At 36.9% G+C, this 14,167-nt stretch overlaps 1 protein-coding gene across 1 annotated transcript in view; it reads left to right on the top strand.

Moving 5' to 3' along the window:
- The window catches only part of Adamts6 (ADAM metallopeptidase with thrombospondin type 1 motif 6), a 257,704-nt gene that overhangs the window by 94,170 nt on the left and 149,367 nt on the right, over positions 1 to 14,167 (top strand). The window contains exon 10 of the mRNA XM_052159904.1: positions 13,373 to 13,519. Within this exon, the coding sequence (XP_052015864.1) occupies positions 13,373 to 13,519 (147 nt within the window). The remainder of the gene's footprint in view (positions 1 to 13,372; positions 13,520 to 14,167) is intronic.

Below are 14,167 nucleotides of genomic sequence, written 5' to 3'. Positions count from 1 at the left end.
CACAAACCCAGCCCTAAAAAGGATAATAGGAGGACAACACCAATACAAGGAGGGAAACTTCACCTTGAAAAAAGCAAGATAGTAACCTTTCATCAAACCCAAAAGAAGTTAAGCAATCAAATTTAAAAAATAACGTCAAAAATGATAGGAAGTAGCAATCACTATTCCTTAATATCTCTTAACATCAATGGACTCAATGCCCCAATAAAAAGACACAGACTAACTGACTGGATACGTAAACAGGACCCTACATTTTGCTGCTTACAGGAAACACCCCTCAGGGTCAAAGACAAACACTACCTTAGAGTAAAAGGCTGGAAGACAATTTTACAAGCAAATGGTCTCAGGAAACAAGCTGGGGTAGCCATTTTAATATCAGATAAAATTGACTTTCAACCCAAAGTCATCAAAAGAGACTCTGAGGGACACTTCTTGCTGGTCAAAGGAAAAATACAACAAGAAGAACTCTCAATCCTGAACATCTATGCTCCAAATGCAAGGGCACCCTCTTTCATAAAAGAAACTTTATTAAAACTCAAAGCACACATTGCACCTAACACAATAATTGTGGGTGACTTCAACACTGCACTTTCCTCAATGGACCGATCAGGAAAACAGAAACTAAACAAGGACACAATGAAACTAATTGAAGCTTTGGACCAATTAGATTTAACTGATATATATAGAACATTCTATCCTAAAACAAAAGAATATACCTTTTTTTCAGCACCTCATGGTACCTTCTCCAAAATCGACCATATAATTGGTCACAAGACAGACCTCAACAAATATAAGAAGATCGAACTAATCCCATGCCTCCTATCTGATCACTATGGAGTAATAGTGGTCTTCAATAGCAACAGAAATAATAGAAAACCCACATACACTTGGAAATTGAACAATACTCTACTCAATGATACCTTGGTCAAGGAAGAAATAAAGAAAGAAACTAAAGACTTTTTAGAACACAATGAAAATGAAAACACAACATACCCAAATCTATGGGACACAATGAAAGCAGTGCTAAGAGGAAAACTCATAGCCCTGAGTGCCTCCAAAAAGAAAATGGAGAGAGCATACATTACCAGCTTAATGACACACCTGAAAGCCCTAGAACAAAAAGAAGCTATTTCACCCAGGAGGAGTAGAAGGCAGGAAATCAGCAAACTCAGGGCCGAAATCAATCAAGTAGAAACAAAGAGAACCATACAAAAAATCAACAAAACCAGGAGCTGGTTCTTTGAGAAAATCAACAAGATAGATAAACCCTTAGCCAGACTGACCAAAGGGCACAGAGAAAGTATCCAAATTAACAAACTTAGAAATGAAAAGGGAGATATAACAACAGAAACTGAGGAAATCCAAAAAATCATCAGATCCTACTACAAGAGCCTGTACTCAACACAACTGGAGAATCTGGAGGAAATGGACAATTTCCTTGACAGATACCAAATACCAAAATTAAATCAGGACCAACTAGACCATCTGAACAGTCCCATAAAGCCTAAAGAAATAGAAGGAGTCATAGAAAGTCTTCCAACCAAAAAAAGCACAGGACCAGATGGTTTCAATGCAGAATTCTACCAGACCTTCAAAGAAGAGTTAACACCAATACTCTTCAAACTATTCCACAAAATAGAAACAGAAGGAACACTACCCAATTCCTTCTACGAAGCCACAATTACGCTGATACCAAAGCCACACAAAGATCCAACAAAGAAAGAGAACTTCAGACCAATTTCCCGTATGAACATCGATGCAAAAATACTCAATAAAATTCTTGCCAACCGAATCCAAGAACACATCAAAACGATCATCCACCATGATCAAGTAGGCTTTATCCCGGGAATGCAGGGTTGGTTCAATATACGGAAATCCATCAATACAATCCACTACATAAACAAACTCAAAGAACAAAACCACATGGTCATTTCATTGGATGCTGAAAAAGCATTTGACAAAATTCAGCATCCTTTCATGCTTAAAGTCTTGGAGAGAACAGGAATTCAAGGCCCATACCTAAACATAGTAAAAGCAATATACAGCAAACCGGTAGCCAGCATCAAACTAAATGGAGAGAAACTTGAAGCAATCCCTCTGAAATCAGGGACCAGACAAGGCTGCCCCCTTTCTCCTTATCTTTTCAATATTGTACTTGAGGTACTAGCTCGGGCAATTCGAAAACATAAAGAGGTCAAAGGGATACAAATTGGAAAGGAGGAAGTCAAACTATCATTATTTGCAGACAACATGATAGTCTACCTAAGTGACCCAAAAAACTCCACTAGAGAGCTCCTACAGCTGATAAACAACTTCAGCAAAGTGGCAGGTTATAAAATCAACTCAAGCAAATCAGTGGCCTTCCTATACTCAAAGGATAAGCAGGCTGAGAAAGAAATTAGGGAAATGACCCCCTTCACAATAGCCACAAACAGTATAAAGTATCTTGGGGTGACTCTTACCAAACATGTGAAAGATCTGTATGACAAGAACTTCAAGACTCTGAAGAAGGAAATGGAAGAAGACCTCAAAAAATGGGAAAACCTCCCATGCTCATGGATCGGTAGAATCAATATAGTTAAAATGGCCATTTTGCCAAAAGCAATATACAGATTCAATGCAATACCCATCAAAATCCCAACTCAATTCTTCACAGAGTTAGAAAGAGCAATTATCAAATTCATCTGGAACAACAAAAAACCCAGGATAGCTAAAACTATTCTCAGCAACAAAAGAAAATCTGGGGGAATCAGTATCCCTGACCTCAAGCAATACTACAGAGCAATAGTGTTAAAAACTGCATGGTATTGGTACAGTGACAGGCAGGAGGATCAATGGAACAGGATTGAAGATCCAGAAATGAACCCACACACCTATGGCCACTTGATCCTCGACAAAGAGGCTGAAAACATCCAATGGAAAAAAGATAGCCTTTTCAACAAATGGTGCTGGTTCAACTGGAGGTCAACATGCAGAAGAATGCGAATTGATCCATCCTTGTCTCCTTGTACTAAGCTCAAATCCAAATGGATCAAGGACCTCCACATAAAGCCAGACACTCTGAAGCTAATAGAAAAGAAACTGGGGAAGACCCTTGAGGACATCGGTACAGGGAGAAAGTTTCTGAACAGAACACCAATAGCGTATGCTCTAAGAGCAAGAATTGACAAATGGGACCTCATAAGGTTACAGAGTTTCTGTAAGGCAAAGGACACCATCAAGAGGACAGATCGGCAACCAACAAATTGGGAAAAGATCTTCACCAATCCTACATCAGATGGAGGGCTAATATCCAATATATATAAAGAACTCAAGAAGTTAGACTCCAGAAAACCGAACAACCCTATTAAAAAATGGGGTACAGAGTTAAACAAAGAATTCTCACCTGAAGAACTTCGGATGGCGGAGAAGCATCTTAAAAAATGCTCAACTTCATTAGTCATTAGGGAAATGCAAATCAAAACAATCCTAAGATTTCATCTTACACCAGTCAGAATGGCTAAGATTAAAAATTCAGGAGACAGCAGGTGTTGGAGAGGGTGTGGAGAAAGAGGAACACTCCTCCACTGTTGGTGGGGTTGCAAATTGGTACAACCACTCTGGAAATCAGTCTGGCGGTTCCTCCGAAAACTGGGCACCTCACTTCCAGAAGATCCTGCTATACCACTCCTGGGCATATACCCAGAGGATTCCCCACCATGTAATAAGGATACATGCTCTACTATGTTCATAGCAGCCCTATTTATAGTTGCCAGATGTTGGAAAGAACCCAGGTATCCCTCAACAGAAGAGTGGATGCAAAAAATGTGGTATATCTACACAATGGAGTACTATTCAGCAATTAGAAACAATGAATTCATGAAATTCTTAGGCAAATGGATGGAGCTAGAGAACATCATACTAAGTGAGGTAACCCAGACTCAAAAGTTGAATCATGGTATGGACTCACTAATAAGTGGTTATTAACCTAGAAAACTGGAATACCCAAAACATAATCCACACATCAAATGAGATACAAGAAGAAAGCAGGAGTGGTCCCTGGTTCTGGAAAGACTCAGTGAAACAGTATTCGGCAAAACCAGAACGGGGAACTGGGAAGGGGTGGGAGGGAGGACAGGGGAAGAGAAGGGGGCTTACGGGACTTTGGGGGAGTGGGGGGGCTAGAAAAGGGGAAATCACTTGAAATGTAAATAAATTATATCGAATAAAAAAAAATAAAAAAAAAATAAAAAAGTTGCCTCTTTTTCTCCTTCCTTCGTTCCTTCCTTCCTTCCTTCCTTCCTTTCTTTCCTTCCTTCCTTTCCTTCCTTCCTTCCTTCCTTCCTTCCTTCCTTCCCTCCCTCCCTCCCTCCTTCTCTCCCTCCCTCCCTCCCTCCCCCCTCTCTCTCTCTCTTTCTTTCTTTCTTTCTTTCTTTCTTTCTTTCTTTCTTTCTTTCTTTCTTTCTTTCTTTCTTTCTTTCTTTCTTTCTTTCTTTCTTTCTTTCTGTTTTCAGGTGGATTATCACTGTTGGCCTGGAATGAACTATTTTTTCCAAAATAGTCTCAAACTCCCAATAGTCTTCTTGCTTAACATCACAAATTCTGAGACTATAGGTTTGAATTAGCATCCCTGGGGGAAAAAAGTTACATAAAAAAACAAACCTATCATATTAAATAACTGCAGAAACAGTGCTTTGATCGTGTGATGTTAGAATCTTTTGAATAACTGAATGATCATATTTATTTACTTCTTTCCTTTAGTGGCAGAATTAAAAAACATGTGCCAAATACACTATATACATTTAATTTAATGATTAATAGTATTAAGTACCATTATTCACTAACAAAATGTGAGGTTGGGGTGTTAGCAACATGGTTATCTTCAGATTAAAAATGCGAAATTTAAACTAGGCACTTTTTAGTGATTTATTTGTTTTATATTTATTTGTTATATATATATATATATATATACACATACCATTCCTCTCTTCAGACACTTTAGAAGAGGGCATCAGATCCTGTTATAGATGGTTGTGAGCCACCATGTGGTTGTGAGGAATTGACTTCTGGAAGAACAGTCGGTGCTCTTAACCACTGAGTCATCTCTCCAGCCCAACTAGGCACTTTTTAAACATGGTTTTTGGTTAGTGTACCAACAAATGTGGCTTGTTGTGACATTTTAATTTACATTGTAGTTGGCTCTTGTTTGTCCTTCAGTTCATTGTCCCACTTGTCACCTTCCTCCTTCCCTCCTGTTCATGTTCCCAAATAATTATCCTTCTACTTCTATGTAACATGGCAATTTGTATATAAATCTGGATTCTGAACATTGAATTTGATATAAAAGTGGGATTTGCATCAGACTATATGTGATAATGCAGATTAAATTTATATTCAGACAGCTGTGTTGACTATTTTTACTTTTACAGATCTACCCCCAAAAACAGTAAAAATCTTTCACCAAAATCAAGAGGACATCATATCTTTGTGGTACAAGATATATTGCAGTTTTGGCAACTAATTATTCATATAATGTAAGACGAAGTAGAACAGGGTATTACATATAAGGTGCTTTTTAGATGTCTTTTTAAAATAAAATATCTTTTGTGGTTATATAATTACCATATGTGAGAAAATGTTGCTTTGTTAATGTGGTTTCAAATTAAAATATTAGAAAAGATAATTTAATCTATACATAAGATATTTGAGGAAAACATTATATCCATGTCTTGTCATACATGATAGCCTTTTTCTTAGCCATCAACATACAGTTTAATAAATAGCCTTTATTTTATAATCTACCTCAGTTAGACCACCACTACCAGGTCTCTGATTAGTGATGCAATGGATTTTGAGTTAAACTCTTCTCTTTCCCCTTTGTTGCCAATATTTTTAGTTCATCATGCACCTGACATGTTATGACTATTTTATTTACCTTTCTAAGTGAGATTCAAGTATCCTTGCTTGTGCCTTCCATCTTGTTTAGCTCTTTGAGTCTGTGGAGTGTAACATGCTACCTTCATTTTAAAGCTAATAGCCACTTGTAAGCAAGTACATACGTGCATGTCTTTTGGAGACTGGGTTACCTCACTCAGGATGATATTATCAAGTCCCATACATTTGCCTGCAAAATTCATGATGTCTTGGTTTTTAATAGCTGAATAGTGTTCCATTATGTAGATGTGTCACATTTTCTTTCTCTATTTCTTCAGTTGAGTGGCATGTAGGTTGTTTCTAGATTCTGTCTATTTCAAATAAAGCTGCTCTGAACATAGCTGATGAAGTGTCTTTGTGGGATTATGGAGCATCTTTTGGGTATATTGCCAGGAGTGGTATAGCTTCTTGAGGTAGAGCTATTTCCAGATTTCTGAGAAACCACCAAATTGATATCCAAAATGGTTGTACAAGTTTCCACTCCCGCCATCAATGGAGAAGTGTTCCCTTTGCTCCACATCCTCTATAGCAGATGGTATTTTTAATCTTAGGTATTCTGACCAGTGTAAGATGGAATCTCAACAGTCATTTTGATTTACATTTCTCTGATTACTAAGGACTGTGTACATTTCTTTAAGTGCTTCTCAACCATTCAGGATTCCTCTGTTGAGAAGTCTCTATTTAGCTCTCTATGCCATTTTAAAAATTGGGTTATTTGGGTTGTTGGTATCTAACTTCTTGAGTTTCTTATAAATTTTGTATATTAGCCCTTTGCCAGATGTAGGGTTTGGGAAGATTGTTTCCCAATATGTAGGCTGTCACTTTGTCCTATTGCTAGTGTCCTTTGCCTTACAGAAGCTTTGCAGTTTCATGAGATTCCATTTATCAAGTGTTTATCTAAGAGCCTGAGCCATTGATGTTCTGTCCAGGAAATTGTCTCCTGTATCAATGCATTCAAGGTTATGTCCCACTTTCTATTCTATGAGATTTAGTGTGTCCGGTTTGATGTTGAGTTCCTTGATCCACTTGGACTTGAGTTTTATACTGGGTGATAAATATGGATCTATTTACGTTCTTCTACATGTAGAAATTCCGTTAGACTAGCCCCATTTGTTAAAGATGCTTTCTTTTTCCAGTATATGGTTTTGGCTTCTTTATCAAAAATCAAGTGACCATATATGTGCGGGTTTATTTCTGGCTTTTCAATTTGATTCCATTGATCAACCTCACACCCAACTTTTTGTATGAGTTCTGAGGATTTGAACTCAGGTTGTCATGGTTGCCAGCAATCACATTTAATCAACTGAAGCATCTCTCTAGCTTTCTTCTGGGCATTGTCATTTTAAAAGTTTCCATTTGCCCATATCACATTCCTTTAAATACTATAGTCTCATAATAGACGAATCTAAGTTTTTACTCCTTAAAAATCTTGATGCTGTATTAAAACATAATTTTCATGACTCCTGAATGATCCCTATGCACTGAATGAAGACCTCTCCTCATGTAATATAAGATACAGTAGTTCAGCTGAGCTTTCATAAGAGGGAATGACCATTAGAGTCAAGTCATTTGAGGAGAATTGTGCCCCAAAGAAGTGATAAAGCCTCCTAATTTGGGACAGATGATAGAATGAATCTGTGTTACTAATTTCTTTTCTGCATCTCTAAAGGGTGAATTGTAGTCCTTAAAATCTTGGTACTTGTGATTAACTGATATATATAGAACATTCTATCCTAAAACAAAAGAATATACCTTTTTTTCAGCACCTCATGGTACCTTCTCCAAAATCGACCATATAATTGGTCACAAGACAGACCTCAACAAATATAAAAAGATAGAACTAATCCCAAGCCTAAAGAAATAGAAGGAGTCATAGAAAGTCTTCCAACCAAAAAAAGCACAGGACCAGATGGTTTCAGTGCAGAATTCTACCAGACCTTCAAAGAAGAGTTAACACCAATACTCTTCAAACTATTCCACAAAATAGAAACAGAAGGAACACTACCCAATTCCTTCTACGAAGCCACAATTACGCTGATACCAAAGCCACACAAAGATCCAACAAAGAAAGAGAACTTCAGACCAATTTCCCTTATGAACATCGATGCAAAAATACTCAACAAAATTCTTGCCAACCGAATCCAAGAACACATCAAAACGATCATCCACCATGATCAAGTAGGCTTTATGCCGGGAATGCAGGGTTGGTTCAATATACGGAAATCCATCAATACAATCCACTACATAAACAAACTCAAAGAACAAAACCACATGGTCATTTCATTGGATGCTGAAAAAGCATTTGACAAAATTCAGCATCCTTTCATGCTTAAAGTCTTGGAGAGAACAGGAATTCAAGGCCCATACCTAAACATAGTAAAAGCAATATACAGCAAACCGGTAGCCAGCATCAAACTAAATGGAGAGAAACTTGAAGCAATCCCACTGAAATCAGGGACCAGACAAGGCTGCCCCCTTTCTCCTTATCTTTTCAATATTGTACTTGAGGTACTAGCTCGGGCAATTCGACAACATAAGGAGGTCAAAGGGATACAAATTGGAAAGGAGGAAGTCAAACTATCATTATTTGCAGACGACATGATCGTCTACCTAAGTGACCCAAAGAACTCCACTAGAGAGCTCCTACAGCTGATAAACAACTTCAGCAAAGTGGCAGGTTACAAAATCAACTCAAGCAAATCAGTGGCCTTCCTATACTCAAAGGATAAGCAGGCTGAGAAAGAAATTAGGGAAATGACCCCCTTCACAATAGCCACAAACAGTATAAAGTATCTTGGGGTGACTCTTACCAAACATGCGAAAGATATGTATGGCAAGAACTTCAAGACTCTGAAGAAGGAAATGGAAAAAGACCTCAAAAAATGGGAAAACCTCCCATGCTCATGGATCGGTAGAATCAATATAGTTAAAATGGCCATTTTGCCTAAAGCACTATACAGATTCAATGCAATGTCCTTTGACTTTTAAATTCATACTGTGGCACACATATAACGAACCTACACACTTGAATGCATACCCATTTATACCCAGAGATAAAAATTATACTTAAAAATTAAAGAATAAATATTCATTTCTTTGGGGAGAAAAGTTGGATTAGCAACTATTGTTTTAAATTCATAATTTCCAACAGAAGATAAACTACTTATATTTAAATTAATCTGCTGAGCAAACTTCATTGGGTCAATTTTATTTTCATTTTTAAGCTACATCTCACAACCACTCCTTATTCCTTTGCCCTTGACACTGTAGTTTTGCATGGAGTAGTACAAGGCATAAGAATGAAGAGCTTCGCTCTGGCTAAGACTTCTAGTGCTTCTGTTGAATGAAAGTGAGGAGAGCAGATGTTCTTCCTGATCTTCAGCCATGACTGCGGAGCACTCAAGTTTCAGCAGTGTGATGTAGGGGTGAGCTCATGGTCTCTGCACTGGATTGTGCTTTATTGTCGCTCACAGACAGCATTTGTTACAACTTTTTAAAGATTTGTTCATTTATTTTATGTAAGTACACTGTAGCTGTCTTCAGACATTCTAGAAGAAGGCATAAGATTTCATTACAGATAGTTGTGAGCCATCATATGGTTGCTGGGATTTGAACTCAGGACCTTCGGAAGAGCAGCCAGTGCTCTTAACCGCTGAGCCATCTCTCCAGCCCCTTGTTGCAACTTTTTAATATTTAAAAAAAACTGCCAAATTGTACAATGGCTTTTTTATAACCGCTGAAATGATCATGTAATTTATTTAAAAGTCAATTTTTTAATGTGCTCTAAAATGTTTGTAAGTATCTTTACCATCCTTGAATACCAGAAATATATTTATTTGTTCATGAAAAAATCAAAAATCTGTAGAAGCATGAATATGATAATAGTCTAATAAAGTATGTTTTCATATCATAAACAAACCCTCATTTTTAAAAATTAAGTTAGCATGGCTTCCATCATTTTCTTCTGTATAATCAACAAGGGTCTGTTTAAAGAAAACTTTGAAAACTAATTAAACATATTATATTCAGTTTACATTATAATACTTTTATGAGCTTAGTTTATCAAATAGGAACTTAGATAAAGTCTACTGAATAGCTTCACAGGTAAAAGAACTTCAGTAAGTTTACCCATGTAAACATTCAAGGAGAAAACCAACTCCACAACATGGTCTTCTCACTTTTGAACACTCATGTGTTATGGTTTGTTCATGTCCACATCATGCACACATACACTAACCATAATTAAAATTAAAATGGAACTTACATAAAGATATAGTCAAAAACTTGTTCATTAAGGAGTTCTGTGGATAGCTGTAAGTTTTTTCCTCAGAACATGGAAAATAATGGTGATAATTGATGTTGATTTTTTCTGGCATAGAAATAATAGAAATGAGACTAAGTAATGTGAACAAGAGAGACAAGGTTTCTTGATTAAAACTTTATTTTGATCCAGCTGACTTAAGTCAAAGGAAGCTAGTACTAACCAGACATAGTCAGGCAGCTTATATTAATTTCCTCAGCAAACCATAGTTTTGTAATTGTCCACTAGTCATGCATGGACAGTTTCCAAAGGTTCTCTTCTTATGTGCAAACACTGGACTACCTGTGCTAATGGGTCATTACCACTGATTCAGAGAGGGCTGAGTTCTAGCTGGCATCATCATCTTGTATGAATGCCCTAACCCTATGGATTGGGTGAGGGACTTTAAGTACTGGAGTCAATAAGAAAGTACAAGGGTGGCAAAGAAGATAGACAGTTGTTCCAGTGAGTAGGTAGGCGAAGTAGTCAATTAGCATTCTATTATAATCTTGGACAAATCTTTTCTTTCTTTTTTTTCTTTTTCTTTTCCATTTTCATTTTCTATTTCTTTCTTTGTTTCATTCTTTCTTTTTTGTGTGTAAAAAAATCTTTTCTGAAATGTTTAGCATCTCCATATGAAGAGCTTAATAGTGTAATGCAAATGAGCAGGCATGGTGTAAACAGAGAGATGACAAGTCTATAATCCCAGTTTACACATCTATCCTTTGGCTAGAGGTTTCAGTTACTAGACAGTGTTTGATGAACAAGTATGAGCTTGCTGGAGAGTTCTGTGGGAAGGATAGAGAGTGGGAGTGAGTTATAGGGAGGTAGGAGGTGAGCACTGTCCATATGTAGTATACATATCTGAAACTATAAAATAAATAACTGAAAAATTGTGTACACTTTTAATCCTATCTCTTGGTCGATGAAAATGGGAAGATCATGTGTGTGAGATGAGCTAAAACTAAACACAAAGACAGCCTGTCTCAAGAAACGAAACAAAAGGCCTCATTTGTTAACAAAAGTAGTTCTTTGTCAAGTTCTTGCAAAGTGACCCATGAAACTGTTAAAATCCACATTCAGAGCTATTTTCAAATCTAGGAGGAACAAACAGTATACTGCTCTGCTGTATGTCCCCCAGGGTATGATCTTTCCAAGGTAATGAAGAGCAAGTGAAACTAGAGGGTTTTCTAAAGGTTTTCCTTTAGTTCCATTACCCTCTTGTGTTGTCGTTTGTGTAGCTATCTTAAACCCAAGTGGTTATATCTTGGTTTAATCTGAAGCAGCTCTGCAAATGTAAGCATTCCTGAAGGCGGCCTGATGTGTTTTGTGGGTAACAGGCAAGGCCCTAGAGCTTATATGTCTCTGGTCTCCTTGTGGTGGTTCCTCCTAGTCTATTATAGGCTGGATTACCTCTACAGATAGTACCACAGTTTCAAGGACAGGTGGGATCCCTACTTGAAAAGAGGTTTAGTACTAGACAGGATACTATATCAAATTGATTATTTTTTCAAATTCTGACACCAAACGTTTCAATTTGTCTTCTTTCTTGGCAGCCGGACTTGTGTACTCCAAGGTAATGTAGTATTGTATTATGACTGTATGAAACATATATCTTTGTTTTGTGAGATGACAGAAATATGACATTAAAGTAGAACCTTGCATTTTTATGCATTTTTAGTAGCGTGCCAGTACTGGTTCCCTTAAAGCTATTTGTGCCTATCACCATGTCACTAATAAGACTCCACCTAAAAGGAAGTAAATTTTAACTCTATCACTTGTGAAAAGAATAATACGTGGATTAATACTGAAGTGTCAGCCTTACACAGAAGGAATATTAAAGTTTCTTGAATTTTACATTTAAACTAATTGTACTGGATTGTGTGGATCTGACTATACCTATTTCGACTTGAAATTCGACTTTACTATTCCTAGAAGATCATTTAAGGAATGATGTATTGAAGTCAAATTAGAATGATAAATGTTAGTGTTTGGGGAAGGCAGTTTGTTTCAATTGAGGGCTCTGGATACTCTCTTCTATCTTCTCTTTGTTTCTCTTACTTCCTGCACACAACTTTGCATGAAATCTCAGGGTTGTTTTGATTTGCATTTCCCTAATGACTAATGAAGTTGAGCATTTTTAAAGATACTTCTCAGCCATCCAAAGTTCTTCAGGTAAAAATTCTTTGTTTAGCTCTGCACCCCATTTTTAATAGGGTTATTTGGTTTTCTGGGGTCTAACTTCTTGAGTTCTTTGTATATATTGGATATTAGCCCAAAGAGAGGAAATCTTTGAAAAATGGAGCTCATGGCAAAGAAAAGCCACAATCTCTAAATATGCCAGGGCTTTAAAAATGTATTTTGAAAACACAAAGGGATACAATTATGTATTACACTCTTTCCCCAATGCTCATCAAAAAGAGGCTTATGTGATTGGCCTTCACTTATACTTCAATGAATCATTGTCTTTTTCTGTAATTCTTTTGTATTGAATGTTTCAATACATTTACTAATATGTAAATGTGAAGTTATGTAAAAAAAATTTAACAGTATCTTTAATGGATCATTCTTTTTTATTTTCCATATTCTTTGTTTACATTCCGAATGCTTTCCCCTTTCTCGGTCCCTCCCACCCCCATCGGTCTCATAAGCCCTCTTCCCTTCACCTTTTTCCTAATCACCCCCCCCCACCCATTTCCCTGTCCTGGTACTCCCCTACAATGGTGAATCAACTCTTTTCAGAGCCAGGACCCTCTCTTTCCCTTTTCTTGGGTATCATTTGATATGCTAACTGTGTCTTGAGATTAATGGATCATTCATTTTGCTAAATTTCAGTTTTCTCAACTGTGAAATGCATATTACCATACATGCCCTTTTCTGCTGAAGGAGCAATTGAATCATGTGATATTCACAACATGTGAGACTACATGACAAATGGGAAGAGATTCAGACGTACATTGTATCATTGAATAATTCTTTTGTCTTTTTAATATTAATCCTACATTGCTTTAAAGGCCTGGTGCATCTTAATCAAAGCTGACTATTGATGTAACTAATAAATGACCCAATAAGGAAATATTGGATGTCTAATGGGCTTGTTGTTTTATTTTTCTTATTTCTTTCTTTTATGTCTCTTCGTTTTCTTTCCCTTTAAAACAGTTTTGGTATGAACCATGATGGAATTGGAAATTCTTGTGGGACGAAAGGTCATGAGGCAGCAAAACTTATGGCAGCTCATATTACTGCAAATACCAATCCCTTTTCCTGGTCTGCCTGCAGCAGAGACTATATCACCAGCTTTCTAGAGTAAGTAATCTCTGGAGAGGGATGATAAATTGTTCTAGAAGTAACTCATTGTGGGAAGTGTAATGTGTAGTGCTTCACATTTTGTATGAGTAGCTTTTTACATTTCGGGCTGCTCACACATTATTAAAAGAAATCATTGTGGCACATTTTCCAGGTCTTATACAAATAGTGAATAAGCTGGAAGTGAGATGAGAATAGAAGTTCAACTGATGCAATGAGTGATTATAAGTTTTCAGTAAATTGGAAAGTGTTTTCAAAAAGAATTTGAATGCATATAATTTGATAGAGAATAACTTAAACTTTAATTCAGTAATTCAGTATGATGCTGTTTGTGAGAAACTGAATTCTTCAGTAGTATCAAAGCATCTACTAATGATGAATAAAAGCAACAACTAAATAAGCATCCAGGAAGGGAGTAGTATGTGAAACAGTTTACGCAGTCCATCTTTTGCACAGCTGGGGAGTTTCTTCATGGTTCTTCCATCTCAATTCCCAGAATCTGGTCCTATGCATGTTATAAATGGGATTGGGCACAAGCACGACTATGTTTAGGAAGAGAGTTTTGCTCAGCTCACTCATGTGTACTCTCACACTGGATTTTAGAACCCAGTGTACTTGACTATTGTTTTCTGTGAGGCCTTAAATATT

This window comes from Apodemus sylvaticus, chromosome 16 (genome assembly GCF_947179515.1).
Source record: "Apodemus sylvaticus chromosome 16, mApoSyl1.1, whole genome shotgun sequence".
Classification (NCBI taxonomy): Eukaryota; Metazoa; Chordata; class Mammalia; order Rodentia; family Muridae; genus Apodemus; species Apodemus sylvaticus.
Note: the sequence above shows the minus strand (reverse complement) of the source record. Positions and strands in the feature narration are given on the sequence as shown.